Source organism: Heterodontus francisci, chromosome 3 (assembly GCF_036365525.1).
Source record: "Heterodontus francisci isolate sHetFra1 chromosome 3, sHetFra1.hap1, whole genome shotgun sequence".
NCBI classification, from domain to species: domain Eukaryota; kingdom Metazoa; phylum Chordata; class Chondrichthyes; order Heterodontiformes; family Heterodontidae; genus Heterodontus; species Heterodontus francisci.
In genome coordinates, this window is record NC_090373.1 from 30479407 (window position 1) to 30492808 (window position 13402).

The window sequence follows — 13402 nt, forward strand, 5'->3', positions numbered from 1 at the left end:
GCATGCAGGTGGCAGGAAGCGTCATAGACAGGAGTTTTAGAGATGTGGTTACACCCAAGGTGCAGGCAGATAGATGGGTGACCACTAGAAGAGGCAGGCAGTCAGTGCAGGAATCCCCTGTGGCTATCCCCCTCTCTAACAAGTATACAGTTTTGGATACTGTTGGGGGGGATGGCCTATCAGGGGAAAACAGCAGCACCCAGAGCAGTGGCACCACGGCTGGCACTGCTGTTCAGCAGGGAGGGACAAAGCATAGAAGAGCAATAGTTTATAGGGGACTCTATAGTCAGGGGCACAGATAGGCGCTTCTGTGGATGAGAGACTCCAGGATGGTAAATTGCCTCCCTGGTGCCAGGGTCAAGGATGTCTCTGAACGGACAGGGGAATTCTGAAAGGGGAGGGTGAACAGCCAGAGGCTGTGGTACACATTGGTACCAATGACATAGGCAGGAAGAGTGACGAGGTCCTGCAGGGGGAGTTTAGGGAGTTAGGTAGAAAGTTAAAAGACAGGACCTCTAGGGTTGTAATCTCGCGATTACTCCCTCTGCCACGTGTCAGTGAGGCTAGAAATAGGAAGATAGTGCAGCTAAACACGTGGCTGAACAGCTGGTGTAGAAGGGAGGGTTTCAGATATCTGGACCATTGGGATCTCTTCAGGGACAGATGGGACCTGTAGGAGGAGGACGGGTTGCATCTAAACTGGAGGGGCACTAATATCCTGGCTGCGAGGTTTGCGAGCGTCGCTCGGGAGGGTTTAAACTAGTGTGGCAGGGGGATGGGAACCAGAGCAGTAGGACAGCAAGTGAAATAAATGAGGGGGAACTAGTAAATAAGGCCAGTAAGACTAAGAGGAAGAGCAGGCAGGGAGATGTTGCGGAGCACAGTGGGACTGGTGGTCTGAAGTGCATTTGTTTCAATGAGAGAAGTATAACAGGTAAGGCAGATGAACTTAGAGCTTGGATTAGTACTTGGAAATATGATGTTGTTGCTATTACAGAGACTTGGTTGAGGGAAGGACAGGATTGGCAGCTGAATGTTCCGGGATTTAGAAGCTTCAGGCGGGATAGAGGGGGATGGAAAAGGGGTGGGGGAGTTGCATTACCTGTTAAGGAGAATATCACAGCTCTACTGCAGGAGGACACCACGGAGGGGTCGTGCAGCGAAGCAATATGGGTGGAGCTCAGGAATAGGAAGGGTGCAGTCATGATGTTGGGGGTTTTCTGCAGGCCTCCCAACAGCCAGGGAGGTAGAGGAGCAGATATGTAGACAGATTTTGGAAAGATGTAAAGGTAACAGGGTTGTAGTGGTGGGTGATTTTAACTTCCCCTATATTGACTGGAACTCACTTAGTGCTGGGGGCTTGGATGGGGCAGAATTTGTAAGGAGCATCCAGGAGGGCTTCTTGAAACAATATGTAGATAGTTCAACTAGGGATGGGGCCGTACTGGACCTGGTATTGGGGAATGAGCCCGGCCAGGTGGTCGAAGTTTCAGTAGGGGAGCATTTCGGGAACAGTGACCATAATTCCATAAGTTTTAAGGTACTTGTGGATAAGGATAAGAGTAGGCCTCGGGTGAAGGTACTAAATTGGGTGAAGGCTAATTATAACATTATTAGGCAGGAACTGAAGAATTTAGATTGGGGGCTGTTTGAGGGTAAATCAACATCTGACATGTGGGAGTCTTTCAAATGTCAGTTGATTAGAATCCAGGACCGGCATGTTCTGGTGAGGAAGAAGGATAAGTTTGGCAAGTTTCGGGAACCTTGGATAACGTGGGATATTGTGAGCCTAGTCAAAAAGAAAAAGGAAGCATTCGTAAGGGCTGGAAGGCTAGGAACAAATGAAGCACTTGAGGAATATAAAGACAGTAGGAAGGAACTTAAGCAAGGAGTCAGGAGGGCTAAAAGGGGTCATGAAAAGTCATTGGCAAACAGGATGAAGGAAAATCCCAAGGCTTTTTATCCGTATATAAAAAGAGGGTAACTAGGGAAAGGATTGGCACACTCAAGGACAGAGGAGGGAATCTATGTGTGGAGCCAGAGGAAATGGGCGAGGTACTAAATGAGTACTTTGCATCAGTATTCACCAAAGGGAAGGACTTGGTGGATGATGAGCCTAGGGAAGGGAGTGCAGATAGTCTCAGTCATCTCATTATCAAAAAGGAGGAGGTGTTGAGTGTCTGGCAAAGCATTAGGGTAGATAAGTGATAAATGATTTGGAGGAAAATGTAGCTGGTCTGATTAGTAAATTTGCGGACGACACAAAGGTTGGTGGAGTTGCGGATAATGACGAGGATTGTCAGAGGATACAGCAGGATATAGATCGGTTGGAGACTTGGGCGGAGAAATGGCAGATGGAGTTTAATCCGGACAAATGTGAGGTAATGCATTTTGGAAGGTCTAATGCAGGTGGGAGGTAGACAGTAAATGGCAGAACCTTTAGGAGTATTGACAGGCACAGCGATCTGGGCGTACAGGTCCACAGCTCACTGAAAGTGGCAATGCAGGTGGATAAGGTAGTCAAGAAGGCATACGGCATGCTTGCCTTCATCGGTCGGGGCATAAAGTATAAAAATTGGCAAGTCATGCTGCAGCTGTACAGAACTTTAGTTAGGCCACACTTAGAATATTGCGTGCAATTCTGGTCGCCACACTGCCAGAAGGACGTGGAGGCTTTGGAGAGGGTACAGAAGAGGTTTACCAGGATGTTGCCTGGTCTGTTGGGCATTAGCTATGAGGAGAGGTTGGATAAACGCGGATTGTTTTCACTGGAACGACGGAGGTGGAGGGGCGACATGATAGAGGTTTACAAAGTTATGAGTGGCATGGACAGAGTGGATAGTCAGAAGCTTTTCCCAGGGTGGAAGAGTCAGTTACTAGGGGACATAGGTTTAAGGTGCAAGGGGCAAAGTTTAGAGGGGATGTGCGAGGCAAGTTCTTTACACAGAGGGTGGTGAGTGCCTGGAACTTGCTGCCAGGGGAGGTGGTGGAAGCAGGTACGATAATGACGTTTAAGAGGCATCTTGACAAATACACGAATAGGATGGGAATAGAGGGATACGGTCCCTGGAGGTGCAGAAGGTTTTAGTTTAGGCAGGCATCAAGATCGGTGCAGACTTGGAGGGCCGAATGGCCTGTTCCTGTGCTGTACTGTTCTTTGTTATATCTCCAAATTTGCAGATGACACAAAACTAGGTGGGATGGTGAGTTACGAGGAGGATGCAGAGAGGCTTCAGGGTGATTTGGACAAGTTGAGCGAGTGGGCAAATGCATGGCAGATGCAGTATAATGTGGATAAATGTGAGGTTATCCACTTTGGTAGCAAAAACAGGAAGGCAGATTATTACCTGAATGGCTAAACGGAATAGGGGAATATGCAATGAGACCTGGGTGTTCTCCTACACCAGTCGCTGAAGGTAAGCATGCAGGTCCAACAGGTGGTAAAAAAGGCAAATGGTATGTTGGCCTTCACAGCGAGAGGATTAGAGTACAGGAGCAGGGATGTCTTGCTGCAATTGGTGAGGCCACACCTGGAATATTGTGTGCAGTTTTGGTCTCTTTATCTGAGGAAGGATGCTCTTGCTATAGAGGGAGTGCAGCAAAGATTTATCAGACTGATTCCCGGGATGGCGGGAATGACATATGAGGAGAAATTGAGTCGGTTAGGATTATATTCGCTGGAGTTCAGAAGAGTCAGGGGGGATCTCATAGAAACTTATAAAATTCTAACAGGACCTGACAGGGAAGATGCAGGAAGGATGTTCCCGATGGTGGGGGAGTCCAAAACCAGGGGTCATAGTCTAAGGATACGGGGTAAACTATTCAGGACTGAAACGAGGAGAAATTTCTTCACCCAGAGAGTGGTGAGCCTGTGGAATCCGCTACCACAGAAAGCAGTTGAGGCCAAAACATTGTATGTTTTCAAGAAGGAGTTAGATATAGCTCTTGGGTTTAAAGGGATCAAAGGATATGGGGGCGAAAGCGGGAACAGGTTACTGAGTTGGATGATCAGCCATGATCATAATGAATGGAGGAGCAAGCTCGAAGGGCCAAATGGCCTACTCCTGCTCCTATTTTCTATGTTTCTATGACTCTCTCTGATCAGCTGAAAATTGTGTTGAGTCACCCCATCGTTATTATAGACTAAATTTCTGAACAACAGATATTAGGCCAACAGGTCTATAACTCCCTGCATTTCCTTCCTTCACCTTTGGTAAACAACAGAGTGACATTTGCAACTATCCAATGTGAAGGAATGGTTCTGAACTGAACACTTCGACATCCCCTGACACTCTTTGACACTTAGGGCATCTGCAATATTCTCACTTAATTCCTTTAAAACCCTGGGATGGGAATCATCTGGTACTGAGGATTTGTCACTCATTATTTTCTTCACTACTGTTATTTTGCTTACATTAATTTTGGGGAGCCCAACCCCTAATTCAACATTAGTTTCCTTGGGACATCCGGCATGCTATCCTCTTTTGCCACTGTCAACGCTGATGTAAGGTAATTATTTAACACGTCCATTTCCTTATTTTCATTGACAATATCACTGTTACCAGTTTTCAAGAGGCCCACAATGCTCCTAACCATCATCTTTTTCCTAATACAATTGTAAACATTTTTTGTGTTGATTTTGATATCCCATGCAAGATTCTTTTCATATTCCCTCTTTGTAGCTCCTAAGATCGGTTTTGTCATCTTTTGTTGTTCTTTGCATCCCTCTCATCCACCAGGATTCGTACTATTTTTCAGACTTTTATATGTTTTTTCTTTTGGTTTTCTGTTGCCTCTTACTTCTTTAGTCATTCAAAGTTGTTTTTGTTTTATATATAGAGCTCTGGCCCCTTACTAGAATAAACTGATTATTACATTCGCCAGCATGGTCTGGTTGGGCCGAATGACCTGTTTCTGTACTGCATATTCAATGTAATTCTTTTTTGAACACCTTCCACTGATCTTGTCATTTTACCCATTAACAGATTTGCCCAGTTTACTGTAGACAATCTCTGTCACATTGCATTGAAGTCAGCCTTACCCAAATCTCAAGTCTTGATAGCTATTTCATGTTTCTCCCTTTCAAAGACTTGATCATATGATCGCTGATTAATTTTCACTGTTACACTATTAAGTAAATGTGGGTCATTACGCATTACTAAATCTAATATGGCATGCCCCTTTGTTGGTTCAAGGGCATAATGTTGCAGTAAACTATCTCGAACACACTCAGAAATTCACTATCTTTCCAACATGTGCCAGTCTGCTATCCCAATCTATATAGAAGTCAAAATCCATTCAAATCACTCTGCCTTTGATACATACTTGTCTAATATCAACATTTATACATTTTACCACTTCACAGCTTCTACCAGGGGGCCTATACACAACTCTCACTACAATCTTAAATTGTTTTCTAGTTTTGAATTCTATCCATAAAGTCTCCACCGTCTGCTTACGTCTTATATCCTCTCTCATCACTGAAGTAATTTCATCCTTAACTAAGGTTGGTATATTAAATTTCAAATTGACATGTTCCATAATCTGTATTTTTCCACATCTTGCATGTCTGAGAGAAATAAAGATGCATCCCACTTCCCTCTGTGTTAAGATTTTAATTGAGCATTCTGGAAATCAGAGTAATCTGAATCTTGAACACAATCTCAAACAAGTACTCCTTTAACTCGGGTTCAGTGGCTTCAAAGTTCCAGCCCCAATCAACGATTGCAACCACTTGTGGAGCATGGCCCAACCCAGCAACTGACCAAAAATGGTAGTTCTAGGTCAACTAAGAAATTTAATGGTATTATTTATTTTTGTGCTTATTCTTTCTCCCATGAAGATTGGGGGAAGGGGAAGAGAGAGACAAAATATCTTAAAGTATTTCCTTGCACCTTCCTTCCTATTTAACCCTGCAAGTTTGATTTGTCGTCATCTGTATCAGGGACTTTCCTTCTAGGTAGATACTTGGGGCAGGAGGCTGTATGTGTTTTGATTTCAATACATAAGGACTTGCAATAATTGGTTTGCACATTAAGACCACAAAGGAATCCGTAAGTAGTTGATGAACATGGTACAGTAAGTGGCCTGAAGTAGTATATCTTGTCTATGCTGCAAAAATCATCCTGGCTAAAGTAAACTTTTCTACATAATTTTAGCTGCTGCCTGTTCAGATATGCCCCAGTTTGCTATGGAAATTTCAGTCTTCAAATGAGCTAACACTAACTACACTGATACTTCCTTGGGAGGACTGAACATGTAGCATCTTAAATGGGCAATGTCCATGTCATTTTGCTTCTGACAAACATCATACTGTGCCTACTCCTGGGGTAAATGGAAAATGAAGACTATGAAGGTGATCATACAACTTCAGCCCCCTTCCCACTAAAAGTACTTCACAGAACTTACCTTGTGGCATAAGCTGGTTGTACTTCATGAGGATTGCGTCGATCAGACCAAAAAAACAGCAGCCTGTCAAACTTTGGTTCAATGTCAGCAAACTGTAATTTGCCTTCTGGAAATATTCGAAGAATACCTCCATTCACCTAGCGAAACAAAGGAAGTCTTTAGGTACCAGTCCTCATTAGTGCACTTTCTTTAAACTCCTAAATAAAAAGCAAATCATCACTAAATATTTCATAGGATTTGAAGTTTGCATCAGTTTATATTATCGCAGTGCATTTAAACTATTTAGTACAAATCATTTTTCCACTGTTGCAGGTTTGTTTAAAATAAAACTCATCTAAAACTTCTCAGAATAACAGTTAGAACTAAAAATTATTCCCTCCAGTTGTTTCAATTCCAATTACTTCAAAACAACAATTGCATATTCCCAGTCATCATAAGATCCTATAGCTCTGAAATGGAAAGGTCTAAACTTATCCATTCACAAAGAACTTATAATCCCCACAGTCCAAGGTTTTGCCTCCATTGCACTAACCAGCAGTGCAACACAAAAGAATAATTTCCATCTTTCAGCTTTGTAGTTTAACTTAGTTATGGAGACTGTTCTCTTTACTATGATAAAAAAAATACATGCGAGAAGGGGAAATCTCTTTTGATCAGGAATCAGTCAAGATAAATTGCTGTTATGGTGGTACAGTATATTTAAAATGTTAATGCAGTATTCCATCAAATGAAAATATAATTGCTGATTGTCAGTTCTTAAAATTAAGCAGCTAATTATGTCACTGTAGAGCCGTAACATTTTGCATGCTTGACTGTTTCAAAGACAAATACATTATAAAAAAAAAAATTCATCCCCGGCTCTTAGTGGCTAGTTCTGATGAGAAAGCATCAGCTTCTGTGGGTACTGGGAAGTTCATGTATCATGTTCATGTTAACTGTATCATCTTATCCTGGAAGACACAGTTCAAGACTGTGCACTGCATACAAGGAAAAGCAGTCGATTCATCCAAAAGAAACTGTTACCTTCCAAGCAGCTGTAAAAATTCAATTTACTGAAAAGGTACTATTAATCCCTTGTGGATTGATTGCTGTTCTTCACAGCTGGAATTTGCTGAAAATTTGCACTGTAGTAAGAGTGCATCTATAGCGTATGCCATTACTCCGACACAAATTTTCCAGCAAATATGGTGCAAGTGATTCAGGCCATTAATTGGCTCCATGCCAAAATTTCCTGGGATACTTTATGTGCACCTGGCTGAAACAATGATGATTCAATTTTCATTGCTCCACCCCACTGATAAAATCAACGGCCATATCTAATTTGTTGCATTAAAGCTGCTCTGATCGCCACTGCCACTTAGACTGAAGCAGAACAGTGCTGGTGATCTGGCAATTGCATGATTTATTGCTCCAAGATTGCTTTCCCTTAAGTATAGATACCTTTTACTGAGCTTTGCTGATTTATTTAGCCAATACAAAAATAACTGGCTTTTGGACATACTTGCTGGCTTAATCGTTTCCTGTGAAATAGAACTGAATTTTTGACAGCCATTTAATGTTTGTACCCATTCACTGATTTCTGGCTCCTTAACAGTTTCAACTGGTACTTCAGAATATTGATCTTTTTAAAGCAGTATGATTAAAGACCATGCAGCTGCACTGAATTTAAAAGCAGCAACATGAGAAATGAATTATTAAATACAACCTACAGATCTCGTGTTGAGTTTTTAATTTATTTCCCCTACAAAACACAAGACATGCGCTTTGAAATGAATTTGCTCACCAACATCTGAAAGCAATTACAATTCACACGCCTTCAATCAGCTCAAACATGCAGCCATGTCCTATGCCCATATTGCATCCAGGAATCATATTTCCACAACTTCAGAAAATAAAATAAATAACCTCAGATTGATGGTAACTTTGCGAAATGCGGCTGAGGTCAAACATGCACTTTTATAACAAGTGATGAATACTGTGTTCATGTGATCAAAATCAGAAATGATTTCTCAATGGCATTGCTTCCGAATTGCCACTATTCTCGTTGTGGTGCATTCTAACGAATTCTCCGGCAAGGTTTGCTGTAAATTTGTCATTGAAAGCTCAACAGTCTAACAGCATTTGGGGCCGAATACACCATTACAACAAAATCTGGGCCAACACTGGCTAAAACATTGCTGTGGCAGGCCAACAAACAACACCCACCAGTGGTTAGACTTGCCCTTGCCCATTAAATCTCCATGATATTTTGCCCTGCAAATTGCTGGAAGTGAAAGTTGGAAGTGTGTAGCGTACGCTACAGACCATCTGAGATCTCAGTGAATAAAGCAAACAGCTGTGTCTATCCTCTACCGAACAGATTGAAGGCTTGTGAAATTAACAGCGCATGGTTTGAACAAGAATGTGCAAGTTGGAATGGTGAATTCAATGTAAAGCAAAATAGAGAGATGAAAAGTTTAGTGTAGTTTAGAGATACAGCACTGAAACAGGCCCTTCGGCCCACCGAGTCTGTGCCGACCATCAACCACCCATTTATACTAATCCTACACTAATTCCATATTCCTACCACATCCTCACCTGTCCCTATATTTCCCTACCACCTACCTATACTAGGGGCAATTGCTAATGGCCAATTTACCTATCAACCTGCAAGTCTTTGGCATGTGGGAGGAAACCGGAGCTCCCGGAGGAAACCCACGCAGACACGGAGAACTTGCAAACTCCACACAGGCAGTACCCAGAATTGAACCCGGGTCGCTGGAGGCTGCGGTGCTAACCACTGCGCCACTGTGAGGTTGGATTCAGTGAGAAAATGTGTCCAATCATAGCCAGAGCATCTTGAACAATAGCATCTCTTCCCACACCCACACCATTACCTTTGGAGACCCCAAAGATCTATTCTTGGCCCCCTCCTCTTTTTCAGCTACCTGCTGCCACTCAGCAACATCATCCAAAGACATGTCATCAGTTTATATATAGAACCTGATGCCAACAAGCGCGCTCTCTCATATCTATATAACTTTTCATTGGTTCCAATATCGTCCCGATAATGGAGAGTCCAGAACTTCATGCAATACTCAAACGATGACCAAACTAATGCATCATACAAATTAAACAGTGTTTTGCTTTTATATTCAATTCCTCCATGTATAAAATTTTGGCATTGCATTTGTTTTCATGTGGTGCTTTATATATGCACTTCCACTTTTAAAGATCTTTGCATCTGCATCCCTAGATCTCTGTGCCTCTACTTTTAATCTTACCATTGTTTTCTGAAGAATGTGCTATTTCACATTTGTATTTGCTTCCCTATGCGCCCTCACTACTAATCCTCTATGTCCTCCTATCATATCTTCACAGTCAGTCATGCCCTCAAACTTGGATATCATTTCCCTGATTCTGTTCTTGTATTTAGGTAATTTTCTTGTGCTCAGCGCCAAATAACACTTCAGTAAGAAAGCCATTGCTCCCTTGGAACCATAGTGTGCCTTTACTACACTTTGTCACACCCATGTCCAAATCACTTATATAAATTGAAAAACAGAGGCCCCACCACAGATCCATGCAGCACACCACAATTCACATCCTGCCAATCCAAATAAATCTGTGCATCCTCATTCTTTCCTTTCTATCCCACAGCCTCCCCTCCCTCTACCCATGTGACTACTTTCCTTTTAATACAATATGCCTCAATTTTCATAACCAGTCCTTTATGCAGCACTTTGTCAAATGCCTTCTAAAAAAATCCAACAATACAATATCCATTGTGTTCAAAGCAGTTAAGCAAGAGTTGCCCATTACAAATCCATGCCTACTATTTGTGTCTAGCCTATGCTTTAAGTGTTCACTAATTCCATTTCATATTAAAACTGTAGAAGTTTGCTCATTACCAAGGTAACAGCAATTGGCTTGTAATTTTCTGGCTTAGACTTTTTTCCCTTTCTTGAACAGAGTCATGTAAGAAACAGGTAGCTGCTGTACTAAGATGACAGTTGAGTGTCTGAGACCAAAAAGGTCCATTTCATGCAAATCTACCATTTCACAGAATCATACAGCTCATTAGGCTACTATTTGACTCATCATGCCTCTTTGGAACAGCTATCCAATTATTCCCACAACTCCCCTGTCCATTCCCCATAGCCCTGTAATTTTTTCCTCTCCATGAAGATGTCCAATTCCCTTTTGACAGTTACCACTGAATCTTCTTCCACCAGGCATTCCACATCATAACTCACTAGGGTAATATTTTTTCCTCATCTCCCCTCTGTGTTCTTTTACCAGTTATGTTAAATCGGTATGCTCTGGTTATTGGCGCTCCTGACAGTTTAAGAAAAAGTTTCTCCTTATTTACTCTTTCAAAACACTACATAATTTTGAGGGTCACTGACCTGAAACGTTAACTCTGCTTCTCTCTCCACAGATGCTGCCAGACCTGCTGAGTATTTCCAGCTATCTTGTTTTTATTTTATAATTTTGAACACCTGTTACATCGCTCCTCAATCTTCTCTACTCTAAGGAGAACTGTCCCAGCTTCTCTAGTCTCCCCTGACAACTGAAGGCCCTCAATCCAGTATAGGAATATAGAAAATAGGACCAGTGGTAGGTCATTTTGCACCTTGAGCCTGCTCCGCCATGGCTGCTCTTCTACCTCAACGCCATTTTCTTACACTATTCACATATCCCTTGATATCTTCAATATCTAGAAATATACCGATCTCAGCATTGAATTTATTCAATGACAAAGTCTCCACCGCCCTCTGGGGTAGAGAATTCCAAAGATTCACAGCCTCTGAGTGAAGAAATTCCTCATCTCAGTCCTAAATGGTCTACCACTTATTCTGAGACTGTGTCCCCTGATTCTAGTCTCAACAGTCAGGGGAAACATCCTACTTGCATCTACCCTGTTGAGCCCTGTAAGAATTTTGTACGCTTCAATGAGATCACCTCTCATTCTTCTAAACTTTAGAGGATATAGGCCCAGTCTCCTCAATCTCTCCTCATAGGACAATCCCACCATCCCAGGGATCAGTCTGGTGAAGCTTTGTTGCACTCTCTCTATGGCAATAATATCCTTCCTTAGGTATGGAGACCAAAACTGTAAAAAGTACTCTAGGTTCGGTCTCACCAAGGTTCTGTACAATTTCAGCAAGACTTCTTTACTCCTGTACTCAAATCCTCTTGCAATAACGGCCAACATACCATTTGCCTTCCCCATTGCTTGCTGCACTTGCACGTTAGCTTTTAGTGACTTATGAACAAAGACACCCAGATCCCTTTGGACATCAACACATCCCAATCTCTCTCCATTAAAGAAATACTCTACATCTCTGTTTTCCTACCAAAGTGGATCACCTCACATTTTTCGACATTATATTCCATCTGCCATGTTCTTGCCCACTCACTTAGCCTGTCTAAATCCCCCTGAAGCCTCTTTGCATCCTCCTCACAAGTCACATTCCCACCTAGTTTTGAGTCATCTATAAACTTGGAAATATTACATCTGCTCTTCACATCCAAATCATTCTTCGATTGTGAATAGCTGAGGCCCAAGCACCGATCCTTGCAGTACCCCACTAGTCACAGACTGCCACCCTGAGAACGACCCGTTTACTCCTACTCTCTTTTTCTGTCCACAAACCAGTTCTCAATCCATGCCAGTATATTACCCCATTCCCAACTGCACTAATTTTGCTTACTAACCTCTGGTGTGGGACTGTATCACAAGCCTTCTGAAAATCCAAACAGACCACATCCATAGGTTCCCCATATTTATTCTGCTACTTACGTACTCAAAAAACTAACAGGTTTGTCCAACACGATTTCTCTTTCATAAATCTATGTTGACTCAGCCTAATCCTACCATTATTTTCCAAGTGTCCCGTTATCACATCCTTTGTAATAGATTCTAGCATTTTCCCTACTGCTGATGTCAGGCTAACAGGTCTGTAGTTCCCCATATTCTCTCTCCCTCCTTTCTTAAATAGTGGGGTTACATTTGCTACCTTCCATTCTGCAGGAACTGTTCCAGAATCTATAGAATTTGCAAGATGACAACCAATGCATCTACTATCTCTACAGCCACCTCTTTCAACACTCTGATATGTAGATCATCAGGTCCAGGGGATTTATCTACTTTAAGCCCCATTAATTTCTCCAGTGCTACATTTTTTTTTTACTAATACTAATTTCTTGTAGGTTCTCATTCTCACTAGTCCCTCGGTTCTCTAGTATTCCTGGGAGGTTTTTTGTATCTTCCTCCGCGAAGACAGACACAAAGTATTTGTTCAGTTTCTCTGCCATTTCCTTATTCCCCATTATAAAGTCTCCTGTTTCTGCCTGCAGTGGATCCATATTTGTCTTTGCTAATCTTTTCCTTTTTCCATACCTATAGAAGCTTTTTTCCATTTTTATGTTTCTTGCTAGTTAACTTTCATATTCTATTTTCTCTATCAGATTCTTGGTCCTCCTTTGCTGAATACTAAAATGCTATCAACCTCTTCCTTTGATCTAATACAATCTTTAACTTCTCTTGTTAGCCATGGTTGAATCACCTTTCCTGCTGGGTTTTTGTGCCTCAAACTTCTTGTAACCATGTATTAATTTTTCAAATGCTAGCCATTGCATGTCCACCACCATACCTTTAAATTTAGGTTCCCAATCTACCGCAGCCAATTTGCACCTCATACCTCCGTAGCTTCCTTTGTTCAGATTTAAGACCGTAGTTTCGGATTAAACTACATCACTTTCAAACTTAATGTAAAATTCTATCATATTATGGTCCCTCTTCCCTAAAAGCTCCTTTACAATGAGATTAATAATTAGTCTTTTCTCATTGCACAATACTAGATCTATAATAGCTCGTTCTCTAGTTGATTCCTCAACATACTGTTCTAGAAAACCATCTCGGATACATTCCAGGAATTAGTCCTCCACGGCATTAGTGCTAATTAGGTTTACCCAGTCTATATGTAGATTACTGTTTACTCTTGTTACA

The 13402-nt window shown here is 41.9% G+C and overlaps 1 protein-coding gene across 1 annotated transcript in view; it reads right to left on the reverse strand.

Annotated features, from left to right (window-relative positions):
• The window catches only part of egln1a (egl-9 family hypoxia-inducible factor 1a), a 136763-nt gene that overhangs the window by 30108 nt on the left and 93253 nt on the right, over positions 1 to 13402 (reverse strand). The window contains exon 3 of the mRNA XM_068020784.1: positions 6409 to 6545. Coding sequence (XP_067876885.1) covers positions 6409 to 6545 — 137 coding nt within the window. The remainder of the gene's footprint in view (positions 1 to 6408; positions 6546 to 13402) is intronic.